The sequence below is a fragment of the Musca domestica genome, unplaced genomic scaffold, assembly GCF_030504385.1.
Source record: "Musca domestica strain aabys unplaced genomic scaffold, Musca_domestica.polishedcontigs.V.1.1 27, whole genome shotgun sequence".
In the NCBI taxonomy this organism is placed as follows: Eukaryota; Metazoa; Arthropoda; class Insecta; order Diptera; family Muscidae; genus Musca; species Musca domestica.
In genome coordinates this window covers 7,403,155-7,430,342 of record NW_026712286.1, presented here as the reverse complement: position 1 = coordinate 7,430,342, position 27,188 = coordinate 7,403,155, and the positions used below count along the sequence as shown (strand labels likewise).

At 36.2% G+C, this 27,188-nt stretch overlaps 1 protein-coding gene across 1 annotated transcript; it reads right to left on the bottom strand.

Moving 5' to 3' along the window:
- On the bottom strand, positions 1–27,188 carry LOC101898027 (neuropeptide Y receptor type 6). Its single transcript, XM_059124206.1, has 2 exons — positions 25,245–27,188; positions 1–313 (listed from the first exon to the last, which is right to left on the bottom strand). The coding sequence occupies exon 1, from the start codon at positions 27,072–27,074 to the stop codon at positions 25,251–25,253; it is 1,824 nt and encodes a 607-aa protein (XP_058980189.1). The 5' UTR covers positions 27,075–27,188; the 3' UTR covers positions 1–313; positions 25,245–25,250.

The following is a 27,188-nucleotide window of genomic DNA, read 5'->3' as shown; positions in this document are numbered from 1 at the left end:
TGCTATTTATTTATAAAGTTTATTATTTTTTTCTCCTTGTTTGGTATCTAAAGAATTTTTCTTTTTTTAATTTTACTTTTACTTATGGATTTCCTTATTATATTATGTGGCTGGTCTTCATTCTCCTCTTCTTTTTTTCAGTTTCTACTTTTACAGTTTAGTTTGTTTTTGCTTTGTGAAAAAATACAAATAATTTTCTTGAGATTTATGGCGTTAAGGGGGTGGGGTGTTATCTTGTGATTTTATCCTGCAGCTGCCATCCTTCTGATTTCAACGCATTTTTTTCTGCTTCTTAAAAATGCGTCTCAATAATCTGAAAATAGAAGGAAGAAATAATGGAAACATAATTAAAAAAATTATGATAGGTTAGAGAAAAAAAGGGAATGGGATGAGAACAACTATCTACTTCAAAGCCACAAAAATTTTTTTCTATAGAAAAAACCCATCTCAGGGACCTGAGGAAATTTTTTCTATAGAAAAAACCCACCTCAGGGACCTGAGGAAATTTTTTCTATAGAAAAAACCCACCTCAGGGACCTGAGGAAATTTTTTCTATAGAAAAAACCCACCTCAGGGACCTGAGGAAATTTTTTCTATAGAAAAAACCCACCTCAGGGACCTGAGGAAATTTTTTCTATAGAAAAAACCCACCTCAGGGACCTGAGGAAATTTTTCTATAGAAAAAACCCACCTCAGGGACCTGAGGAAATTTTTTCTATAGAAAAAACCCACCTCAGGGACCTGAGGAAATTTTTTCTATAGAAAAAACCCACCTCAGGGACCTGAGGAAATTTTTTCTATAGAAAAAACCCACCTCAGGGACCTGAGGAAATTTTTTCTATAGAAAAAACCCACCTCAGGGACCTGAGGAAATTTTTTCTATAGAAAAAACCCACCTCAGGGACCTGAGGAAATTTTTTCTATAGAAAAAACCCACCTCAGGGACCTGAGGAAATTTTTTCTATAGAAAAAACCCATCTCAGGGACCTGAGGAAATTTTTTCTATAGAAAAAACCCACCTCAGATACCTGAGGAAATTTTTTCTATAGAAAAAACCCACCTCAGGGACCTGAGGAAATTTTTTCTATAGAAAAAACCCACCTCAGGGACCTGAGGAAATTTTTTCTATAGAAAAAACCCACCTCAGGGACCTGAGGAAATTTTTTCTATAGAAAAAACCCACCTCAGGGACCTGAGGAAATTTTTTCTATAGAAAAAACCCACCTCAGGGACCTGAGGAAATTTTTTCTATAGAAAAAACCCACCTCAGGGACCTGAGGAAATTTTTTCTATAGAAAAAACCCACCTCAGGGACCTGAGGAAATTTTTTCTATAGAAAAAACCCACCTCAGGGACCTGAGGAAATTTTTTCTATAGAAAAAACCCACCTCAGGGACCTGAGGAAATTTTTTCTATAGAAAAAACCCACCTCAGGGACCTGAGGAAATTTTTTCTATAGAAAAAACCCACCTCAGGGACCTGAGGAAATTTTTTCTATAGAAAAAACCCACCTCAGATACCTGAGGAAATTTTTTCTATAGAAAAAACCCACCTCAGATACCTGAGGAAATTTTTTCTATAGAAAAAACCCACCTCAGGGACCTGAGGAAATTTTTTCTATAGAAAAAACCCACCTCAGGGACCTGAGGAAATTTTTTCTATAGAAAAAACCCACCTCAGGGACCTGAGGAAATTTTTTCTATAGAAAAAACCCACCTCAGGGACCTGAGGAAATTTTTTCTATAGAAAAAACCCACCTCAGGGACCTGAGGAAATTTTTTCTATAGAAAAAACCCACCTCAGGGACCTGAGGAAATTTTTTCTATAGAAAAAACCCACCTCAGGGACCTGAGGAAATTTTTTCTATAGAAAAAACCCACCTCAGGGACCTGAGGAATTTTTTTCTATAGAAAAAATCCACCTCAGGGATTTTTTTTCTGTAGAAAAACCTATCCTCAGGGATCTAAGGAATTTTTTTCTATAGAAAAAATGTCCTCAGGGGTATAAGGATTTATTTTTTGTAGAAAAACCCAACTTCAGGGACTTGAGGAATTTTATTTGCTATGAAAAAAGTTTCCTCCCTCACCAATCATATGCCTCGAACCATCTTTCCACATATTTGTTTTATGCTGAGACATGGAAAAAAAGCGTTCAAACGCCTCTAAAATCATGCATTTAAAGAGAAAATAATAATCCGCCTAAAAGTAGGCCATGTGTCTTGGAGATAATTTATATTTTTATTCTCATTACAGCTGGAAACACTCACAAAGGCTGGCATGTGTGGCCAAAAAGAAGGCTTACCAAATAGAAAAAAAAACAGACAGATCTGTTTTAATTAATTGTTAGTGGTCTTTAATAATAATGGCATGGCACATGTGATTACATTTACAGGGTGACACCAAAATAAACGCACAGTTTTTGAGAGGCAAGAAAAAGTACCAAAAAATAAATTTTAATTAAAATCCTCCAGGACCTTTAATAGCCACAAGAATTCCAGAAATTATTAATAAAATGCTATTTCATTTTTCCTACTCATTACTACAACCCCTCCTCCCTCCTCCTCCGTGCATCCTAACAATATTTCACACCAAAAATTTAACATTTAATTTTGTTGCATTTTTTCTCCCCTCTTTAGAAAAGCCAAGCAAACTAAGTCCTCCCCAAAACTAATCTCTATCGCCATGTGTTGTTCACATCAAAAATAACATTGCCTATATTTAGGCGTTTAATCTTTATTCTTCTGTTTCATGTTTCATAAAATGTAGATCCAACAAAATAACAATAACAACAATAACAATGCCTAGTTATGCTCACATAACAATAACGATAATGAAGTTTTTACTAACAACAATGATAAACTTCATGGGTATGATAATGGCAATGCCTCCGCTCCCCCTAACAAGTAGTGTCAATGTTTTCTTTGATGTAGATAATACAATAACAACAAGTCGAACACACAACCACAACAGTTTTGCCTCATGTGGTTGTGAATGAATGGCTGTTTGACAAGAAGACTCTTTAATACTTAAATGATGTCAGCTCATGCAAAAAATATATTGGATGAATGGTTAAGTATGTCCGGAAGAGTAGGAAAATTTTCCATTTCGTCATAGAGGCGGGAGAGAAAGAATTAAAGAGTCAGGAAATCAAATAGAAATTTAGAGGGATTAGGATTGAGGATCTGTCTGCAGCTGACCGGAGAGGTGAGGGATGTGTCTAGCCATTGACGAGATTAAACAAATTGAATATTTAAAGGGTCTGGAGGGAGTCCACCTATAGGGTAAGATGAAAAAACTACAACCTACTTCAGACTGCTGTCATTTTTAAGCCACTCGTCCGACAGTTGTTAAAATTATTCCTCGTTATGTTGCTTACAAGCGCACAAAAGCATTTTGGTGAGAATTTTCCCACCTCAGAACCTGAGGAATTTTTTTTCTATAGAAAAAACCCACCTCAGGGACCTGAGGAATTTTTTTCTGTAGAAAAAACCAACCTCAGGGTCCTGAGGAATTTTTTTTATAGAAAAAACCCACCTCAGGAACCTGAGGAATTTTTTTCTATAGAAAAAACCCACCTCAGGAACCTGAGGAATTTTTTTCTATAGAAAAAACCCACCTCAGGAACCTGAGGAATTTTTTTCTATAGAAAAAACCCACCTCAGGAACCTGAGGAATTTTTTTCTATAGAAAAATACACCTCAGGGAACGGAGGATTTTTTTTCTATAGAAAAAATCCACTTCAGGGACCTGAGGAATTTTTTTCTTTAGAAAAAACCCACCTCAGGGACCTGGGGAATTTTTTTCTATAGAAAAAACCCACCTCAGAGACCTGAGGAATTTTTTTTATAGAAAAAACCCACCTCAGAGACCTGAGGAATTTTTTTTCTATAGAAAAAACCCACCTCAGAGACCTGAGGAATTTTTTTCTATAGAAAAAACCCACCTCAGGGACCTGAGGAACTTTTTTCTATAGAAAAAACCCACCTCAGGGACCTGAGGAATTTTTTTCTATAGAATAAACCCACCTCAGGGACCTGATGAATTTTTTTCTATAGAAAAACCCCACCTCAGGGACCTGAGGAATTTTTTCCTATAGAAAAAACCCACCTCAGGGATCTGAGGAATTTTTTCCTATAGAAAAAACCCACCTCAGGGACCTGAGGAACTTTTTTTCTAAAAAATCACATATTTTTAAAGAAAAATCTGAAAGCTCTTTCCACCACCATCAATTTGCTGCCAACCGCCAGCAAACACAGGTGTCATAAGCTGAGACATGAAAAAAATATAATAATAATCAGCCTAAAAGTAGGCCATGTGTCTTGGAGATAATTTATATTTTTATTTTCATTACAGCTGGAAACACACACATAGGCTAGCTTGTGTGACCAAAAAAGGCTAGCCGCGCGCGTTGCGGTGATCGAAAAATGGCTCTTGAGCTTAACATATCGCAATATTCCATTCGGCAAATATTGAAAAATGAGCTCGGAGTAAAGCCATTGAAATTGTAAAAAGTGCAAGAACTTACACTGCCACAGAAAGAAAATAGAATCAAAAGAGCTAAAGAGTTGGCCTAAAGGGGTGAAAAGGTGCCGAATTTGGTTTTCTCCGATCTCCGATGATCCGATCTCCCTGACTTTTTAGGTCGTCTATGAATAGACGACATCCTGACCCCTCACCTGGTCTATGAATAGACGATTCCCTAACCTATCAACTTGTCTTTGGATAGAGTCCCGATAGATATCAAGAGGGTATATAACCAAAGACAAGATGAGAGATGAGAAAATCGTCTACTCATCGATGAGGTGAGGGCTGAGGATATCGTCTATTCATGGACGAGAGGAAGGGTCAGGGAGCCACCTGGGTTGGACAGGGGATCTTTATTTTGGACAATGTGTGTGGGGCCTGTCCCTGCTAGAGAATCTGCCTTTAAAACTTCATATCATAGAAGATATCATATTTCTATGAAGTCTTCAATTATAATACTCCCCTCTTAAAAATGTCAAACATCATAGCTGGCAAACTTATTAACAAAACTAAACACATGGAAACTATGGACAAGTCTACCCCCATCCGGACTCTGGCCTCTGTTAACTTTTTTAAACATAAACCAATATTTTATTAACATTTATTATGCAAAAATAATAGGAAAAAATTCACATAGCATAAAGTGAACCTTTACAACGCCAAGGAAAGGACACGAAGAGTCATTCCTTTCGTTTTATCGTGACATTGCCATTTGACTGCCAAGGACCTTAATTTTTTCAATATCGAACTTTAACTTGTTGACACGGAGAGTTTTGTTTTAGTTTTTCTCCCTTTTTTCTTTTTTTTATCCTTCCACAATATTTTTGCTCTTGTTTGCCTCGATATTTATTCATGGGATATTGATTACAATGCATACAAGGATATTGTGGTCTGGACGTTTAGTTTTTTTTTTTGCTGTTGGTAGTGGCCGGCAATTAAAAATACATTAAGCCGGATTAAATATTTATGAAATAAAAACAAACGCGACATAACAAAATTATATGTTGTTATTTTGGATGTTTTGTTATTAAACAATAAATAAAGGAATAGAAGGACAATAACATATTTTCGGCAAAAATTTGATTTTTTTTACCTCACGAAGTTTTTTCTATATAAAAAAGTATACTGGGAACCTCACGAATTTTTTTCTACACAAAAAAGTGCACTGAGGAACCTCAAAATTTTTTTTCTGTACAAAAAAGTGCCCTTCTATAGAAAAATGTGTCCTGAGAAATCTCTGGATTTTTTCTATAGAAAAAAGGTCCCTAAGGAAGCTTAGAAATTTTTTTCTATAGAAAAAAGTGCTCTGAGGATCCTTAGGATTTTTTTATATAGAAAATGTGGCTTCAGGAACCTCACAATTATTTCCACATGAAAAAGTGTCCTGAGAAACCTTAGGGATTTTTCTGTATAGAAAAAAGTATCCTGAAAAACTTCATGGATTGTTTCATTAGAAAATGCGTCCTCAGGAACCTCGAGATTTTTTCTATTATATTTTATTATTATATTTATGGAAAAAAATGTCCTACGGAAAATTTCTTTGGAAATTTTTAAAAATATATTTTTATTTATTATATTATTTTTTTTTATTTTATTTTTAGAATCTGTCGTCTGTTAAAAATGCATTTCAAGGACTTTCTTGACATAAGTAGTAGATTTAAAAAATTTATTTTTCAAAGGTCGTTATTAAAACGTGCATTTTTAAGGATTTTTTAATGACCTGTCGTCCTTTAGACGTGGATTTTTAAAGAATATTGTTCCAAAGATCACTAGCTTTTCAGTATGGATTTAAAAAAATTGAAGGACCTGTCGTCCTTTGAACTGGGATTTTTAAAGAATATATCTTGAAAGACCTGTCGTTTTTAACGTGGATTTTTAAATAATAGTTTTCAAGGACCTGTCATCCTTTGAACGACGATTCTTAAAGTAATGTTTTCTGTGATTTTTAAAGAATATTTCCTAAAGGACCTGTCACTCTTTTAACTTGGATTTTTAAAAAATACTTCTTGAAGGACGTTTGAAATTTTAAATGCAAGGACCCAAAAAATGCAAGGACTTTAAGCCCCTTAAACGTTAATAAATGTATTTTTTTTTGCAAGGATCTTCATGCGCATCATCGGGAATTTTTTAGAGAACGGATTTTTTATGGACATGTCGTCCTTAAAGTGTGGATTTAAGAATATTGTTTCTAATTTTTTACAATGGTCCGTAGTGGTTTACACGTGGATATATTTTTCAAGGACCTTCCGGACTTTTTACCTTTAGAGTGCATCTGAAAAGTATTTTCAGACTAGTATTAAAAGAAATTCGAAGACCGTCAGGCCCTGAAACTTAGATTAAAGATATCAATGACTTTGAGGCCCTTTAATGTAGATTTTTTTAAAATATTTTAAGGACCTTCAGGACCTTGAGTGTGAATTTAAAACAGAGATTTTAGCGACCTTTGGGACTTAAGGTGTAACTTTCAAAAAATAATATTTAAAGTATCTTCAGGCCATTCAAACGTAAGCATTAAGGAACTAAACTTTAAGGAGTTCCAGATCATTAAATGCGGCAAATAAAAAAATTAATAAAATTTGACGACATTCATTCAAACAACTTTCAACCTTCTGAGATGTAAACAAAAATCAATGAACTTTCTTTAATGCAGATTTTTTTAAAAATGTTTTCAAGGACTTCCAGGAGTGATTTAAAAAAAAGTGAATTTATAGATCTTCAGGACTTAAGATGTAAATTTCATTTCAGGCCCATTAACTTTAGATGTAAAAAAATCAAGGACCTTCTAGTTGATTTTTTTTTTTTAAAATATTTTCAAGTACATATAAAGGAATTTTAGGATCTTCAGGACTTAAAGTGTACTTTAAAAAAATTTTGAGGATCTTCAGACTCGGATATTAACAAATATATTTTTAAGGATCGTCAGAATCTAATATTTTTTTTAACAATATTTTTTAAGGGTCTTCTTAAAATATTTTCAGGATCCGTAGACTACTAACGTGAAATTGTAAAAGTATTTTTAAAGGACATTTTAACATGGATTATTAAGATTATTTGTGGGGACATGGATTGTTTAGAATATTTTATGGAAACTTCTGGCTTGGATTTTTGGGAATATTTTTGGCATGTGATTTTTTTTTTGGAGTTTAAAGACGATTAAGGACATAGATTTTTAGAAATATTTACAAGAACGTTTTTATAGGAAAATTTTTAGTTTTCAAGTATTTTTCAAGGACATAGATTTTTAAGTACATTTTCAAGAACGTAATTTTTCTTCATTCAGTAAGACTGTGTTTGCGAATGTGGATCTTTAATTTTTTTTAAATATATTTAATATTTTTAAGGACACGCATTTTTAAGAACATTTAAAGGACTTGGATTTTAGGGATAGTTTTTAAGATCGGGACTTTAACAAATATTTTAAGGACCTAAAGTTTTAAAAATGTTTCTAAGGACGTCGATTGTAATGCTCATTCTTGGAGGACGTCGATTTCTAGGATTTCGTTTAAGGAAGTTAGTTTAAGATAACATTTTAAGCACGTGTATCTTTAAGGTAGTTTTTATGGGCGTTGATTTTTAAGATTATTTGTAAAGGTTTGGTTTTTTAAGAATATTTCCAAGGACGAGGATTCTTAAGGAAATTTTTTCAAGCATGAAGATTTTAAGAATATTTTAATGAGATTTTTTAAAACAAGAATTTTCAACGACATTTTAAATATTAACTTTTTATGCAATTTTTTAGATTATTTTTAAGAATGTTTTATATATTTTTTAAATATGTGTTTAAGAGCATCCCTGTCCCCCTCCCCCCAAATATGAGTTGTTTTGAATAGTTCATCATTTTGTTAAAAAAAAATAAAACACCAACTGACTGGAACTAATTCTTATGAAAAATTATACTAATCCCTTTGGAAATTTCTGTTTTTTTTTTGCCCACTAGAATTGTACATTTCTGGATTCGAATACATCACTCCTAATTATGGTTTCATTTTTCAAAAAAAAATATATGAATGACACTCCGACTAGACTATTTTCCCCGGGGGATAGCCTTAACGAGATCCTAGTTGGAATGGGTATAACTTCTCCTCCAAAGGACAACAAATGCTGGACAACTTTTCTTGTCATGCCTGATGTTGGAAAATCCTGGAAAACTACCGACAAAAAAAAAACTCATGAAAAATGAAATGCCCATTAACAAAAAGGACATAAAGAAGAAATGAACGAAGGGAAGATAAAAATGAATTCAAATGGCAAATTTCACAAGGCATGTCACACACACACACACACAATGTTATAGTTGTTTATTATGTCACATAATAAATGAAATATGAATGTACACATAGACATCTATACACATACATACATACATTTATATGAGTATAAAAAATTTATATTTGCCTATGGGGCATCCTCTATTCTAGGAAGCCAGAAGAGGGCAAATACGGACATCGTTTGGGGATTAAATAATTTTCTGCGTCTTATTTCTTATCTTGAGTTTTTAAAGGCAGTCGCAAGAAATGGAAGGAATGAATTTTTTAAGGCGAATATACCCTTCTTATCCACATAGAAACATATGTGTTTTAGGGGGAAATATTTTTATGAACCTCTTTCCCGTTCATAAAACCCTTGAATTATGGGCTCTAAAACATTTCACTTCCAGTTTAATTATAAAAGAAAATATTCACTTTGTCTTTAAAAATCCCATTACGCAATTTTATTAAATTCCTCAAGAATTTCAATAAATCACCATCACTTCATGTGAGGAGAGAATAATTCTCTTTTTTATTCCAATTATTTTTCCGCGGAAACTCATACATGTATGAGTTGCCCAATTTGCCGCACAACACTTTCCTTTGTTGTTCTATTTTATTTCATTTTCCCTAACACAGTTTTTTTTTCGAATATGAAGCTGCCTTATAAAGACATCATTAAAAAAATGCCTACTGCCTGAGTTTTTGGCAAGTCTCTGCCATCTACAGCCCATAGCTGGAGGAGGCTTTGTAGATTCTTATTTGGTTTATGGTTTGTTGGCTGTCCTTGTACGAAGAAAAAATTATGAAAATTGTTATTATAATCGTTGTTGTCATTTCGTTCTGGTCTAGGGACATCAGTAATGGGTTAAGGAGGCCTTAGAAATTTTTGGTAATGGCATACAGTGGGAGACAAATATCAAAATCGCAAGAAAAACATTTCTCAAGTCCCTGAGGTGGGTTTTTTCAATAGAAAAAAATTCCTCAGGTCCCTGAGGTGGGTTTTTTTTCTATAGAAAAAAATTCCTCAGGTCCCTGAGGTGGGTTTTTTTCTATAGAAAAAAATTCCTCAGGTCTCTGAGGTGGGTTTTTTCTATAGAAAAATTTTCCTCAGATCCCTGAGGATAGATTTTTCTATAGAAAAATTTTCCTCAGATTCCTGAGGATAGATTTTTCTATAGAAAAATTTTCCTCAGATCCCTGAGGATAGATTTTTCTATAGAAAAATTTTCCTCAGATCGCTGAGGATAGATTTTTCTATAGAAAAATTTTCCTCAGACCCTGAGGATAGATTTTTCTATAGAAAAATTTTCCTCAGATCCCTGAGGATAGATTTTTCTATAGAAAAATTTTCCTCAGATCCCTGAGGATAGATTTTTCTATAGAAAAATTTTCCTCAGATCCCTGAGGATAGATTTTTCCATAGAAAAATTTTCCTCAGATCCCTGAGGATAGATTTTTCCATAGAAAAATTTTCCTCAGATCCCTGAGGATAGATTTTTCTATAGAAAAAATTTCCTCAGGTCCCTGAGGTGGGTTTTTTCTATAGAAAAAATTTCCTCAGGTCCCTGAGGTGGGTTTTTTCTATAGAAAAAATTTCCTCAGGTCCCTGAGGTGGGTTTTTTCTATAGAAAAAATTTCCTCAGGTCCCTGAGGTGGGTTTTTTCTATAGAAAAAATTTCCTCAGGTCCCTGAGGTGGGTTTTTTCTATAGAAAAAATTTCCTCAGGTCCATGAGGTGGGTTTTTTCTATAGAAAAAATTTCCTCAGGTCCCTGAGGTGGGTTTTTTCTATAGAAAAAATTTCCTCAGGTCCCTGGGGTGGGTTTTTTCTACAGAAAAAATTTCCTCAGGTCCCTGAGGTGGGTTTTTTCTATAGAAAAAATTTCCTCAGGTCCCTGAGGTGGGTTTTTTCTATAGAAAAAATTTCCTCAGGTCCCTGAGGTGGGTTTTTTCTATAGAAAAAATTTCCTCAGGTCCCTGTGGTGGGTTTTTTCTATAGAAAAAATTTCCTCAGGTCCCTGAGGTGGGTTTTTTCTATAGAAAAAATTTCCTCAGGTCCCTGAGGTGGGTTTTTTCTATAGAAAAAATTTCCTCAGGTCCCTGAGGTGGGTTTTTTCTATAGAAAAAATTTCCTCAGGTCCCTGAGGTGGGTTTTTTCTATAGAAAAAAATTCCTCAGGTCCCTGAGGTGGGTTTTTTCTATAGAAAAAATTTCCTCAGGTCCTTGAGGTGGGTTTTTTCTATAGAAAAAATTTCCTCAGGTCCCTGAGGTGTTTTTTTTCTATAGAAAAAATTTCCTCAGGTCCCTGAGGTGGGTTTTTTCTATAGAAAAAATTTCCTCTGGTCCCTGAGTTGGTTTTTTTTCTACAGAAAAAAAAATTCCTCTGATCCCTGAGTTGGGGTTTTTTCTACAGAAAAAATCCTCTGATCCCTGAGTTGGGGTTTTTTCTATAGAAAAAAATCTTCTCAGTTCCCTGAGGTGTGTTTTTTCTATAGAAAAAATTTACTCAGCTCCCAGAGGTGTGTTTTTTCCTCAGGTGCCTCAGGTACCTGAGGTGAGTTTTTCCTTAAGAAAAAATTCTCTCAGGTGTCTGAAGTGAGTTTTTTCTATAGAAAAAGTGCTGAGGTTAGGTTTTTCCAGAAGATTTTTTCTCTTTGAAAAACATGTCTGCCACTGTGTTCTAATTTCCGTCAAGTGTAATTCCGTTGTCAAGTGTTATTTATGATGGCGTTGCGCGAGACAGCAAAGAGTATTGCTCCCCTCAACCCCAGCCTTACCCTCACCCACAAAACACGAGTAGGACTGTTGTTATTATTATTTTTCATTGTTGGCTGTTGTTATTGCCGCTTTTGGTGGGACAATTTTGATGGCGCGTTATTTTTGGTTGCTCTTGGTTCCATGAAAAATAATCTGTGATAATGTGTTTACTTTGGGAAACCGCACAAAAAAGCAATTACTTTGTAATTTAGGGACCATCAAAAAACAACAACAACAACAACGGTAACAGGAAAAACTGGAAAAAAGATAATAGGGAAGTGATGATGCCATGGTTGTGGGGGAAATCGGGATAATGTGGCGGATGGGGGGAAGCAAGACGTCTGAGAGACACTCAATGTCATAATAAAGCATAGATGAATCATTTTACACTCAAGGATGTGGCTGGATGGATGACTGGCTGGTTGGCTGCCTAGTCGGATGGTTGGCTAGCAATGTTATTTATTGTCAGCTTTATGGCTGGGTTGTTAAAAGAACCGCTTCTCTGTCATCACACATACGCCAGCACACCCACAGACAAAAAGGTTTCAATTAACTCTCTTTTGGAAAATTTTGTTTTCATTTTTTCTTAGTTTTAATATCTTTTCAGCAATTTTTCACAGAATATGAAAGAAAATTGTTTTCTTTTTTTTTTTTTTGTTTTTATTAAATTATTTTCTAAGTTATTTAATTCAATTTGCGGAGAATTTCATTAGCCTGGTTATGACCCTGTTTAATAAGCATATGCTATGCAAAATGCCTTGGCGCAAGGCCACAGGCAGACTGGCAATGACATTTGAAAATTTGAGTTAGTTTCAAGAATTTTGTGAGTCCCGGTTATTTTTAGAACAGAGCTTTCTTGCGTGGCTAATGAAATATGCAGCCGAATAAGTTGGTCATTTTTAAGAATTTTTTGAATATTTTGGTTGAATCCAATTAATTTGGGGGACAATGGGAATAACTAAACATATCTGAACTCAAGGAATTTTTTTGATGGAAAAAGTGGCTCCGGGACATTTTTTCCATAGGAAAACGTGTCTTCACCTGAAAAATTTTTTCTACAGAAAAGTTCACCACAGGGACCTGAGGAAATTTTTTCTATAGAAAAAATCCACCTCAGGGACCTGAGGAAAAAACCCACTTCAGGGACCTGAGGAAATTTTTTCTATAGAAAAAATCCACCTCAGGGACCTGAGGAAATTTTTTCTATAGAAAAAATCCACCTCAGTGACCTGAGGAAATTTTTTCTATAGAAAAAACCCACCTCAGGGACTTGAGGAAATTTTTTCTATAGAAAAAACCCACCTCAGGGACCTGAGGAAATTTTTTCTATAGAAAAAACCCACCTCAGGGACCTGAAGAAATTTTTTCTATAGAAAAAACCCACCTCAGGGACCTAAAGAAATTTTTTCTATAGAAAAAACCCACCTCAGGGACCTGAGGAAATTTTTTCTATAGAAAAAACCCACCTCAGGGACTTGAGGAAATTTTTTCTATAGAAAAAACCCACCTCAGGGACCTGAGGAAATTTTTTCTATAGAAAAAACCCACCTCAGGGACCAGAGGAAATTTTTTCTATAGAAAAAACCCACCTCAGGGACCTGAGGAAATTTTTTCTATAGAAAAAGCCCACCTCAGGGACCTGAGGAAATTTTTTCTATAGAAAAAACCCACCTCAGGGACCTGAGGAATTTTTTTCTATAGAAAAAACCCACCTCAGAGACCTGAGGAATTTTTTCTATAGAAAAAACCCACCTCAGGGACCTGACGAATTTTTTCTATAGAAAAAACCCACTTCAGGGACCTGAGGAAATTTTTTCTATAGAAAAAACCCACCTCAGGGACCTGAGGAAATTTTTTTCAATAGAAAAAACCCACATCAGGGTCCTGAGGAAATTTTTTCAATAGAAAAAACCCACCTCAGGGACCTGAGGGAATTGTTTCAATAGAAAAAACCCAACTCAGGGAACTGAGGGAATTTTTTTTATAGAAAAAAACCAAATTCAGGGAACTGAGGGAATTTTTTCTATAGAAAAAAACCCACCTCAGGGACCTGAGGAAATTTTTTCTATAGAAAAAATCCACCTCAGGGACCTGAGGAAATTTTTTCTATAGAAAAAATCCACCTCAGGGACCTGAGGAAATTTTTTCTATAGAAAAAATCCACCTCAGGGACCTGAGGAAATTTTTTCTATAGAAAAAACCCACCTCAGGGACTTGAGGAAATTTTTTCTATAGAAAAAACCCACCTCAGGGACCTGAGGAAATTTTTTCTATAGAAAAAACCCACCTCAGGGACCTGAAGAAATTTTTTCTATAGAAAAAACCCACCTCAGGGACCTAAAGAAATTTTTTCTATAGAAAAAACCCACCTCAGGGACCTGAGGAAATTTTTTCTATAGAAAAAACCCACCTCAGGGACCTGAGGAAATTTTTTCTATAGAAAAAACCCACCTCAGGGACCTGAGGAAATTTTTTCTATAGAAAAAACCCACCTCAGGTCCCTGAGGTGGGCTTTTTCTATAGAAAAAACCCACCTCAGGGACCTGAGGAAATTTTTTCTATAGAAAAAGCCCACCTCAGGGACCTGAGGAAATTTTTTCTATAGAAAAAACCCACCTCAGGGACCTGAGGAATTTTTTTCTATAGAAAAAACCCACCTCAGAGACCTGAGGAATTTTTTTCTATAGAAAAAACCCACCTCAGGGACCTGAGGAATTTTTTTCTATAGAAAAAACCCACCTCAGGGACCTGACGAATTTTTTTCTATAGAAAAAACCCACTTCAGGGACCTGAGGAAATTTTTTCTATAGAAAAAACCCACATCAGGGTCCTGAGGAAATTTTTTCTATAGAAAAAGCCCACCTCAGGGACCTGAGGAAATTTTTTCTATAGAAAAAACCCACCTCAACGACCTGAGGAATTTTTTTCTATAGAAAAAGCCCACCTCAGGGACCTGAGGAAATTTTTTCTATAGAAAAAACCCACCTCAGGGAACTGAGGAATTTTTTTCTATAGAAAAAGCCCACCTCAGGGTCCTGAGGAAATTTTTTCTATAGAAAAAGCCCACCTCAGGGACCTGAGGAAATTTTTTCTATAGAAAAAACCCACTTCAGGGACCTGAGGAAATTTTTTCTATAGAAAAAACCCACCTCAGGGACCAGAGGAAATTTTTTCTATAGAAAAAGCCCACCTCAGGGACCTGAGGAAATTTTTTCTATAGAAAAAACCCACCTCAGGGACCTGAGGAATTTTTTTCTATAGAAAAAACCCACCTCAGAGACCTGAGGAATTTTTTTCTATAGAAAAAACCCACCTCAGGGACCTGACGAATTTTTTTCTATAGAAAAAACCCACTTCAGGGACCTGAGGAAATTTTTTCTATAGAAAAAACCCACATCAGGGTCCTGAGGAAATTTTTTCAATAGAAAAAACCCACCTCAGGGACCTGAGGAATTTTTTTCTATAGAAAAAGCCCACCTCAGGGTCCTGAGGAAATTTTTTCTATAGAAAAAGCCCACCTCAGGGACCTGAGGAAATTTTTTCTATAGAAAAAACCCACTTCAGGGACCTGAGGAAATTTTTTCTATAGAAAAAACCCACCTCAGGGACCTGAGGAAATTTTTTCTATAGAAAAAACCCACCTCAGGGACCAGAGGAAATTTTTTCTATAGAAAAAGCCCACCTCAGGGACCTGAGGAAATTTTTTCTATAGAAAAAACCCACCTCAGGGACCTGAGGAATTTTTTTCTATAGAAAAAACCCACCTCAGAGACCTGAGGAATTTTTTTCTATAGAAAAAACCCACCTCAGGGACCTGACGAATTTTTTTCTATAGAAAAAACCCACTTCAGGGACCTGAGGAAATTTTTTCTATAGAAAAAACCCACATCAGGGTCCTGAGGAAATTTTTTCAATAGAAAAAACCCACCTCAGGGACCTGAGGAAATTGTTTCAATAGAAAAAACCCAACTCAGGGAACTGAGGGAATTTTTTTTATAGAAAAAACCCACCTCAGGGACCTGAGGAAATTTTTTCTATAGAAAAAACCCAACTCAGGGACCTGAGGAAATTTTTTCTATAGAAAAAACCCAACTCAGGGACCTGAGGAAATTTTTTCTATAGAAAAAACCCACCTCAGGGACCTGAGGAATTTTTTTATATAAAAAAAAACCCACCTCAGGGACCTTAGGAATTTTTTTCTATAAAAAAAACCCACCTCAGGGACCTGAGGAAATTTTTTCTATAGAAAAAACCCACCTCAGGGACCTGAGGAAATTTTTTCTATAGAAAAAACCCACCTCAGGGACCTGAGGAAATTTTTTCTATAGAAAAAACCCACCTCAGGGACCTGAGGAAATTTTTTCTATAGAAAAAACCCACCTCAGGGACCTGAGGAATTTTTTTCTATAGAAAAAACCCACCTCAGGGACCTGAGGAATTTTTTTCTATAGAAAAAACCCACCTCAGGGACCTGAGGAATTTTTTTCTATAGAAAAAACCCACCTCAGGGACCTGAGGAATTTTTTTATATAAAAAAAAACCCACCTCAGGGACCTTAGGAATTTTTTTCTATAAAAAAACCCACCTCAGGGACCTGAGGAATTTTTTTCTATAGAAAAAAACCCACCTCAGGGACCTGAGGAAATTTTTTCTATAGAAAAAAACCCACCTCAGGGACCTGAGGAAATTTTTTCTATAGAAAAAACCCACCTCAGGGACCTGAGGAAATTTTTTCTATAGAAAAAACCCACCTCAGGGACCTGAGGAAATTTTTTCTATAGAAAAAACCCACCTCAGGGACCTGAGGAAATTTTTTCTATAGAAAAAACCCACCTCAGGGACCTGAGGAAATTTTTTCTATAGAAAAAACCCACCTCAGGGACCTGAGGAAATTTTTCTATAGAAAAAACCCACCTCAGGGACCTGAGGAAATTTTTTCTATAGAAAAAACCCACCTCAGGGACCTGAGGAAATTTTTTCTATAGAAAAAACCCACCTCAGGGACCTGAGGAATTTTTTTTATAGAAAAAGACCACCTCAGGGACCTGAGGTAGAAAAAACCCACCTCAGGACCTGAGGAATTTTTTTCTATAAAAAAAACCCACCTCAGGGACCTGAGGAATTTTTTTCTATAGAAAAAAACCCACCTCAGGGACCTGAGGAAATTTTTTCTATAGAAAAAACCCACCTCAGGGACCTGAGGAAATTTTTTCTATAGAAAAAACCCACCTCAGGGACCTGAGGAAATTTTTTCTATAGAAAAAACCCACCTCAGGGACCTGAGGAAATTTTTTCTATAGAAAAAACCCACCTCAGGGACCTGAGGAAATTTTTTCTATAGAAAAAACCCACCTCAGGGACCTGAGGAAATTTTTTCTATAGAAAAAACCCACCTCAGGGACCTGAGGAAATTTTTTCTATAGAAAAAACCCACCTCAGGGACCTGAGGAAATTTTTTCTATAGAAAAAACCCACCTCAGGGACCTGAGGAAATTTTTTCTATAGAAAAACCCACCTCAGGGACCTGAGGAAATTTTTTCTATAGAAAAACCCACCTCAGGGACCTGAGGAAATTTTTTCTATAGAAAAACCCACCTCAGGGACCTGAGGAAATTTTTTCTATGAAAAAAACCCACATCAGTGACCTGAGGAAAATTTTTCTATAGAAAAAATCCTCAGGACTCTGAGGTCAGTTTTTTCTATAGAAAAAACCCACCTCAGGGTCCAGAGGAGTTTTCTTTATAGGAAAAACTCGCCTTAGGGACCTAATGAGTTTTTTTTCTGTAGAAAAAAACTTCCCTCAAGGATCTGAGGCTTTTTTCTATAGAAAGAATTTTTTTTATAGAAAAAACTGACCTCAGAGTCCTGAGGATTTTTTTCTACAGAAAAAACTCACCTCAGTGACCTGAAAGATTTTCTTCCATATAAAAAATCTACTCAAAGGCCTGATTATTTTTTCCAGGAAAAAATTTTTCTCCTGATACGTCTTTTTATTTCCACTCCTGCTTTTTAATTTATCCAACAAAAATCTTTGTAATCCCTGAAATTTTCAAGTTATTCAATTGAATTTTTGGCAAACAAACTTCTTCAAGTTACACATGAATGCATGTGCAATGCCAGGACATGCATGCAGAACTCTCACACACACACATTTTAGAAAGTGTTGCAAACTTTATTTAAAAATGGAGTAAGTTCGATACTGTTAAAAGGTAACTTCATCATGGCCATCATCCTCAGCTGATGGTCCTTGTCATGCTGCAGTGCTGAAACAAATTTTGTAAACTTTTTCTCAGATTATCCTTAACTGCTGTATGCATGATTATTTCAACAAAATAGCTTGGTTTTTTGCGATTTTTGCAGTTTAACAAAAAAACTTCAAAGTGTAAGAGCTGGGAAAAAATCATCAGGATGCTGAATTTGAATCCTGCAACAATTTGCAAAACATTTTTGCCAAGGAAAATAAGTTTGCCGGAAAACTTGTTTTTCTCTTTTGCATTTTCTTTTTTTTTCAGGAAAATTGACTTGTTCATGCCATGAATGGGTATTTATTTACTCAGTTTTCTATGGAATTCATGCAAAACTATTCAAAGGATTCTGTTTTTTTTTAATTTGTTGCGGAAAAAAATCCCCTGAATTGAATGGAAAAGTTTTGCAAAACTAAAGGAGGAGAATAAATTGTTTTATGCGCAACGAGTTTCCAAGATTGTCGTTTAGAATTTCCTGAGCCTCGGAAATAATTTAGAAAAATCATTTCTTTGAAATATTAGCAAGGATGCGTTTCATTTTCCAAAGGATAAAAAGGGAAGAAGAAATTAAAGAAAATAAAAAATAAACACTGAAATTACCTGCAGTAAATGGAGGGTGTTTTCACCTCACTCATCGCTAAGGACATTGGCAAGGACGACCATGATTTTGTAATAAACGTCTAAGTATGATAAGGTCCATTAACAAATCCTCACGTTTTTTCCTCGTGCGAAATAATATCTCATATAAATCCTCTTTCTCAAATGAGCTGGACGTGAAAAACACTTTCCACTTTGAAATCACATTAAGATGATTATCCTCCAGATATTGGTTTGAATTTCGCCGACAATGTAAGCTAGTACCCCAACCTACCATTCGAAACTATTAAAACGGAAAAACATAATTTTCACCTTCCTCACAAAGATCCCGCTCAAAGTAAAACAGCTATTTTGAAATATCCTTTGAGAAGGATATTAAAAAAAGAAGCTCATGAAAATGACTGCACGTAAGCTTTAAGTGTTAAATGAATGCCATAAATCTTTCGTATTTGCACTTCATTTTCCATGTAATTCATGGATGGAGGGGGGGAGAGGAGGGGGATTAATATTTTGAAAAAATCAATATGAAAGAAATGTAGGAACTTCTTGGGTTGCCTAAAAAAACTGACATCCTTCCCTTCAGTCCCTCTCACTAAAATTACAACTACGTCTCTGGTTGAGTATAAGCAGATAAATAAATGTTTTATTAAACATAAAAACAAGACAAATTCCTTATTTCTAAATATTCATGTTTGCATATTCAACAATTAACCCCCTTAAAAAATTAAGGCTACGCCTCTGCTTAACAATTTTCCTTTTAAGAAAATTTATTGCTTCACATAACAGCAAGACAAAGCCATACATTTATACAAAAACACCTCAATTTTTCTTGAAGTCTTAACCATTGGCCCCACCTCGTCAAAGATTCCCAACTACGTCCCTGTCTCCAACATACCCTGATAAGGACACTCTTGTGCAACATAGTACCAGTGAAAACCAATCAAATGAAAAAAGCAGTAGCAGCTGCTGCCGCTCTTTGAAGAAGATGTTTTAACTTCTAATGTTTTGCTCGGAAAGACTACCGAAGAAGCAAAGATAAGACAAAGAACAACAAACACAATAACAACAAAAACATGACGGAATGAAAGATCCTTTGGCAACATAAATCGTCAGCAATAAAGTAGCTCTGGCAACAACAGAAGAAATAAATTAAAAAAGCAAACGAGTATATCAAAGAATGCATGGAAACGGCACAAAACGATTACGAAATGGATATGGAAAGGTCGGAGTGGGAGGAGAAGAAAAGAGAAAAACACAAAAACATATGAGCAGATATTTTCTCAGGTCCATCGAGAAAAAGAGTTTTTCTAAAGAAAAAAAATTCTCAGACCCCTGAGAGCAGTTTTTTTCTATAGAAAAAAATTCTCAGACCCATGAGAAGAGTTTTTTTTTCTATTTTCTGAGAACAGGATTTTCTATAGAAAATTTTTTCTCAGGCCCCTGAGAACAGGATTTTCTATAGAAAATTTTTTCTCAGGCCCCTGAGAACAGGATTTTCTATAGAAAATTTTTTCTCAGGCCCCTGAGAACAGGATTTTCTATAGAAAATTTTTTCTCAGGCCCCTGAGAACAGGATTTTCTATAGAAAATTTTTTCTCAGGCCCCTGAGAACAGGATTTTCTATAGAAAATTTTTTCTCAGGCCACTGAGAACAGGATTTTCTATAGAAAATTTTTTTCTCAAGCCCCTGAGAACAGGATTTTCTATAGAAAATTTTTTCTCAGGCCCCTGAGAACAGGATTTTCTATAGAAAATTTTTTCTCAGGCCCCTGAGAACAGGATTTCTATAGAAAATTTTTTCTCAGGCCCCTGAGAACAGGATTTTCTATAGAAAATTTTTTCTCAGACCCCTGAGAACAGGATTTTCTATAGAAAATTTTTTCTCAGGCCCCGAGAACAGGATTTTCTATAGAAAATTTTTTCTCAGGCCCCTGAGAACAGGATTTTCTATAGAAAATTTTTTCTCAGGCCCCTGAGAACAGGATTTTCTATAGAAAATTTTTTCTCAGGCCACTGAGAACAGGATTTTCTATAGAAAATTTTTTTCTCAAGCCCCTGAGAACAGGATTTTCTATAGAAAATTTTTTCTCAGGTCCCTGAGAAGAGTTTTTTCTATAGAAAAATTTTTCTCAGGTCCCTGAGAAGAGTTTTATCTATAAAAAATTTTCTCAGTTCCCTGAGAAGAGTTTTTTCTATAGAAAAATTTTTCTCAGTTCACTGAGAAGAGTTTTTTCTATAGAAAAATTTTTCTCAGTTCACTGAGAAGAGTTTTTTCTATAGAAAAATTTTTCTCAGTTCACTGAGCAGAGTTTTTTCTATAGAAAAAAAAAATTCTCAGGTCCCTGAGAAGAGTTTTTTCTATAGAAAAAAAATTTCTCAGGTCCCTGAGGTGGGTTTTTTCTATAGAAAATTTTTTCTCAGGTCCCTGAGAAGAGTTTTTTTCTATAGAAAAAAATTCTCAGACCCCTGAGAAGAGTTTTTTCCATAGAAAAAAATTTCTCAAGTTCCTGAGCAGAGTTTTTTCTATAGAAAAAAATTTCTCAGGTTCCTGAGCAGATTTTTTTCTGTAGAAAACATTTTCTCAGATCCCTGAGAAGAGTTATTTCATAGAAAAAATCTTTTCAGTTCACTGATCTCAGTTGTTTCCTTAGAAAAGGTTTCCTTAGGTCCCTGAGAAAAGTTTTTTCTATAGGAAATTTTTTCTCAGGTCTCTGAGAAGAGTTTTTTCTGTAAAAAAATTTTCTCATGTCGCTGAGAACAGTTTTTTGCTAGAGAAAAAAATTTCTCAGGTCCCTGAGAATAGCTGTTTCTATAGAAAAAAAATTCTCAGGTCCCTGAAAATAGTTTTTTCTATAGAAAAAAATTTCTTAGGTCCCTGAGAATCGTTTTTTCTATAGAAAAAATTTTCTCAGGTTCCTGAGAAGAGTTTTTTCTATAGAAAATATTTTCTCAGGTTCCTGAGAAGAGTTTTTTCTATAGAAAAAATGTTCTTAGTTCACTGAGAAGAGTTTTTTCTATAGAAAAATTTGTCTCAGGTCCTTGAGAACAGTTTTTTCTATAGAAAAATTTTTCACAGCTCACTGAGAAGAGTTTTTTCTATAGAAAAAATTTTCTCAGTTTACTGAGAAAAAATTTTCTCAGTTCACTGAGAAGGGTTTTTTCTATAGAAAAATTTTTCTCAGTTCCCTGATAACAGTTTTTTCTATATGTCCTCAGGTCCCTGAGAACAGTTTTTTCTATAGAAAAAAATCCTCAGGTCCCTGAGGACAGTTTTTCTATAAAAAAGAGTTCTAAGGTCCCGAAAGGCGAGTTCTTTTCTATAGAAAAAATGTCCCCAGCACTCTGAGGTGAGTTTTTCCGTAGAAAAGGTTTCTCATAAAATCTTCTCTTAGAAATATTTTCCGAACTTATTTTCTTAGATTTTATATTGCATTTATTTGCCAGCCATATTTCATTTTATTCCGTTTCCCCACCGGAAAGAACTTAATGAACACACATATTTCTTTGTGCCATTTTAACCCCCCCATCCAATACCTTTTTGGGTCGTTTAAGTTTCGTGTGTCTAGGAAAGAGTTCCTAAAAGTTTTTCAATTAAAATGAAAATAAAAACTAAGGGAATTTTTGTCGTTTTTTGTTTTCTGCTATACCTCCCCCTTAAGTTGAGTGTTTGGTGCCCGAAACCACAGTATTTCATTCCGGTAAGTGCGAACTGAATGCACGAATGAACGGAAAATACTTAACCAACCAGCCAGCATAGCAAAGGAATGGTGGCAGGAGGTAGGAAGCTCGCTCACTCCCTCTCTCCAAGCCATATTTTGTTGCGAGCTAAAATGCAATCATTTTTATGTGTTACTCGCTTCCGACTGCTGTTATCAATCACTTGTGCTGAAACGAAAAAGAAGAAGCAGGAGAATTTGTTGCTTCCGATGTTGATATTGCGTTTTGTTGTTGCCGTAACAAAATCACTTAACATCCGGTACTATTTCAACACTCACTCACACACACACTTACACATTTGTCATGAGTGGTTCGGATGAGATTTCTGTGGCCACATCGAAATGAAGTTATTTCTCGTAACCCATAAAAAAAACAAGTTGCCATTATGAAAGCTTTGAAAAGGTTTTCATAAATTGGAATATTGTGGCCAGGCATGGATCTTCCATCATAAACTAGGACATATGAGTCCTACACACACATAGATGGTGGTTGGAAGACTATTTCAGATAATAAAAGTTCATCACTGATTTTTGTATGGGCTACACCAATACATATATACAAGATACTGGCTATGATATACGGGGAGAGAGATGAGAAAAAAGGATATACAAAAAAAAGTAAACAAATATTTATCTGAAAAGCCATAACTACTGTGGAATTTTACATTTGCTACAACAAGGATCTCCTCTTCCCACCCCACCACCCCCCCCCCCCCTCCTAACAGAAAAATGTGATTTATTATTGCTTCATATTTCATTTGCAGCTGTAACGAAAAATGTATACAATTTCGGATCTACTATCTTCACAGAGAACGAGAGAGTGAGAGGGAGAGAGAGGGTTGGAAAGGGGAGGAGAGGGGAAGGATATAACCCTCCTAGCCTTGCCACCCACCACCGATACACAACACATTTATGCAATCTACTTGCCACATTGTGGCATTTTTGGCATGCTCCTAGCAGGTCCTTAAAACTTGTTGCAACAAAGCGGCAGCAGCGGTGGCAGAGGCCGCTACAAGAGCAGCATTAGTAATTTGAGAGTGCTTAAAGTTCGCTTAAATTTCGATCACGTTTGCATAAAACGCCATCAAATGCAGCTGCATTTTTAAGCAACTGCAAAGTACCTACCATGGTTTGATATTACCCAACAAGAGAGACGATAGAAAAGAGGGAGAGGTGGAAACTTTTTCCCATGCAACGTGAGCTGGGTTTTACAGCATCAACAATGAACTGAAAAATTCAACATTAGTTGTTTGGGGACTGCAGTTGCGGTGGTTGCCAGCAAATCTCTAAGGACTTGTGGGAGGATTGATTCAATCCATCCTCCCCATCTCTTGGGTTTTATTTCAGGAGATATTTTCAAATTGCAAAAGAAGGTCATTTTCGCAGATTTTTCAAGCTTTTGTTTTACTTTTAACAAAAACTTTTTTGTTATGGTATTGTTATTTTTCTAATTTACAGCAAATAGTTTTGAACAGAAAAATCCACAATGACCTTTGACAAATGAAAGGGCAAAGTTTTCCGAAAAAAAAATGTTAAGGAAAAGTTCGGAAAATACATGAGGAATACATAATCTACATACATCTACAGAAAAACCCCAATTTAGGAACTGCAAAAATTTTTTTATAAAAAAAACCCACCTCAGGGACCTGAGGAAATTTTTTGCTAAAGAAAAAACTCAACTCAGGGACCTGAGAAAAAATTTTCTATAGAAAAAACTCTTCTCAGTGAACTCAGAAAAAATTGTCTATAGAAAAAAATCTTCTCAGGGACCTGAGAAATAATTTTCTATAGAAAAAAATCTTCTCAGGGACCTGAGAAAAAATTTTCTAAAGAAAGAACTCTTCTCAGGGACCTGAGAAAAAATTTTCTATAGAAAAAACTCTTCTCAGGGACCTGAGAAAAAATTTTCTAAAGAAAGAACTCTTCTCAGGGACCTGAGAAAAAAATTTCTATAGAAAAAACTCTTCTCAGGGATCTGAGAAAAAATTTTCTATAGAAAAAACACACCTCAGGGACCTGAGGAAATTTTTTCTATAGAAAAAACTCTTCTCAGGGACCTGAGAAAAAATTTTCTATAGAAAAAACTCTTCTCAGGGACCTGAGAAAAATTTTTCTATAGAAAAAACTCTTCTCAGGGACCTGAGAAAAAACTTTCTATAGAAAAAACTCTTCTCAGGGACCTGAGAAAAAACTTTCTATAGAAAAAACTCTTCTCAGGGACCTGAGAAAAAATTTTCTATAGAAAAAAACTCTTCTCAGGGACCTGAGAAAAAATTTTCTATAGAAAAAAACTCTTCTCAGGGACCTGAGAAAAAATTTTCTATAGAAAAAAACTCTTCTCAGGGACCTGAGAAAAAATTTTCTATAGAAAAAAACCCACATCAGGGACCTGAGGATATTTTTTCTATAGAAAAATCTGTTCTGTAGGAATTGAGAAAATTTTTTCTACAGAAAAAATCTGTTCTCAGGTACCTGAGAGAAAATTTTCTTTAGAAAAATCTCTTCTTAGGGACCTTAGGAATTTTTTATATTGAAAAAAAAAAGAAAACCTACCTCAGGGACATGATACATTTTTTTCTATAGGAAGAACTCTTCTCATGGTCCGGAGGAAATTTTTTGCGTTACAAAGAACTATTCTGAGGGACTTGAGAAAACTCTTCTCAGCTACCCGAAAAAAAATTTCTATAGAAAAAAACTCTTCTCAGGGACCTAAGAAAACAATTTTCTTTCGAAAAAAACTCCTTACAGGGATCTGAGAAATTTTTTCTATCGAAAAAAACTTTTCTCAGATACCTGAGATTTTTTTCTATCGGAACAATTTTTCTCAAGGTCCTGCAATTTCTATAGAAAAAAATGTTCTCAGAAACCAGAGAATTGTTTTTAATTAAAAAACGGTTCTCAGCGACTTGAAAATTTTTTTCTACGGAAAAAACTGTTCTCAGAGAACTGAGAATTTTTTTTTTATTGAAAAACTGTTCTCAGGGGCCTAATTTTTTTCTATCGAAAAACCTGAGAAATTTTTTTCTGGTACCTGAGAAATTTTTTTGTATAGAAAAAACTGTTCTCAGGGGCCTGAGAACAAATTTTCTATAGGAAAAACTCTTCGGCTGAAGAATTTTTATTCAGTGCCATTTTCAAAGGTATTTTCTTTAACTCACCCTTCCTCAGTTACTTCGCTGCATGCGCTCACTGCTGCCACCGCCACTGCGCTCAGCCTCACAGCTGGTACTTGTCTCCATAATACTGATCTGGGTATTGTTGTCCGAACTGATGAAGGGTGTTTCGTTGAAACGCATCTCAATCGTTTGTTCCTCACACGACTCGTTGTCGAAGTCATCGTAACGATGATTCCGTATGTCATTATCATTCAGCAGGATTTCCACCTGTTTGCTGCACTGGACCAGTGCCACATTGACACCACGATCCAGGCACGGGGAGAGGGCATTGTGGCCATTGCCATAGGTGGGTTCTCGCGGTATGATTAACAACTTATCCTTGGTGGTTAGGGTGGTGTCCTGGGTTATGGCATTACCATCGTCGTGTTCATCGTTTTCCAGACTACTACCTCGGGTGGCGGCACCTCCATTACCATGATGCAGCCGGGGGCCGCAGGTGTTGCGATCGGAACGATTGTAGCCTCGGGTGATGTTGATGATGTTGTTGTTGGAGGGATTGAAACAGGGCAGTACATGTTTGAATTCCTTGCGGAAATTCTCATTTAGCCAGGCATAGAGGAAGGGGTTGTAACACGTGGAGGACATGGCAATGGAATGGGCCACAAAGAAGAACAGGGTATAGAAACGCCATTCATTCGATTTCTCATAGAAGTCGTCAAAAATGTTGACCACATTTAGCGGCAGCCAGGAGAGGCCAAACACCCCCACCATGGCTATAAGCATGCGATTGGTGCGTTTCTTGCGATCCCGATCGGCCTCCTCTTTGCGCGATGACTTGGAGCCGGGCTTGGCCTTGGCCCGGGCATTCAGCTTAAAGGATATCCAGATATAGCAGATGGAAATGATGATGAAAGGCAATACGAATTGCAGAATTGTGGTGACCGAGCCGAAGACCTTGCGATATCGCTCCGTGGGCCAGTCTTCCTCGCAGTAGCTGATGGAACTGCTGGCCACCTCTGCCTCGGATATTGTTGAGCTGGAGGAGACAATTTGCATGTAGGCATCATAGTTCCGCTGTGGGGCATAGGAGGCATTTAGGGGCACAGATGCCGCCGCCGCCGCCGAAGAAGAGGAGGCATTGAAATTAAATTGGGTGGCATTTAGGCCCATTCCCTCCTCCGTCATATTGCCATAGTCATTGACCACCTTCACGTACATGCCATAGGGTAGGGTGGCCAGCAGCGATATGACCCAGATACTTATCACAATGGCTATGCAGGTGGACATTTTCATGCGCGGATGAAACGGATAGATGATGACAAAATACCGGTCAATGGCAATGGAGGTCAGGGTGAGTGTGGAGATATAGATGCTGCAACCCTGGGCGAAGGAGACCAGGTGGCATAGCGTTCGGCCAAAGGCCCACCTGCCCATGAAGGTGTAGAGCGGTGTAAAAGGCACAGCCAGGATGCACAACAAAATATCGGACAAAGCCAAATTCGTGATGAAGATATTCGTGACCGTTTGCATGGCTCGATTTCGCAGCACCACATAGCAGACCAGGACATTGCCAAAGACCCCCAAAATGAAGACGGTTGTGTAGAGGATGCAGAAGAATATCTGCACGAAATTATTTTCTATGAGGTCATCACGTTCTCGGGGTGCCTGGATGGCTGGTTCGGAGGTGGTGGTATGGCTCGCCGGCATTAGATCTAGCACCGGATGGTGATGACCCGGTTCGTGGTGCATCAACGTTGTGTGGTTATAGCTGTGATATGCCATATCGGAGACATTGGGTTTTTGGGCCACCATGGCTGACCAGGTGGCGGCGGCCATCAGGGAGGCGGGGGTGGTCACTGAGATATTTGGCATGATGCGTACAAGGGTGGGATGGGCTTCGAAGAGAAGGGACTACAATTTGTTAATCACTCTTTGTTTTGTAAATTTTGGAAAATATGATGTCCTTAAGTTTTCCTTTTCAAATCC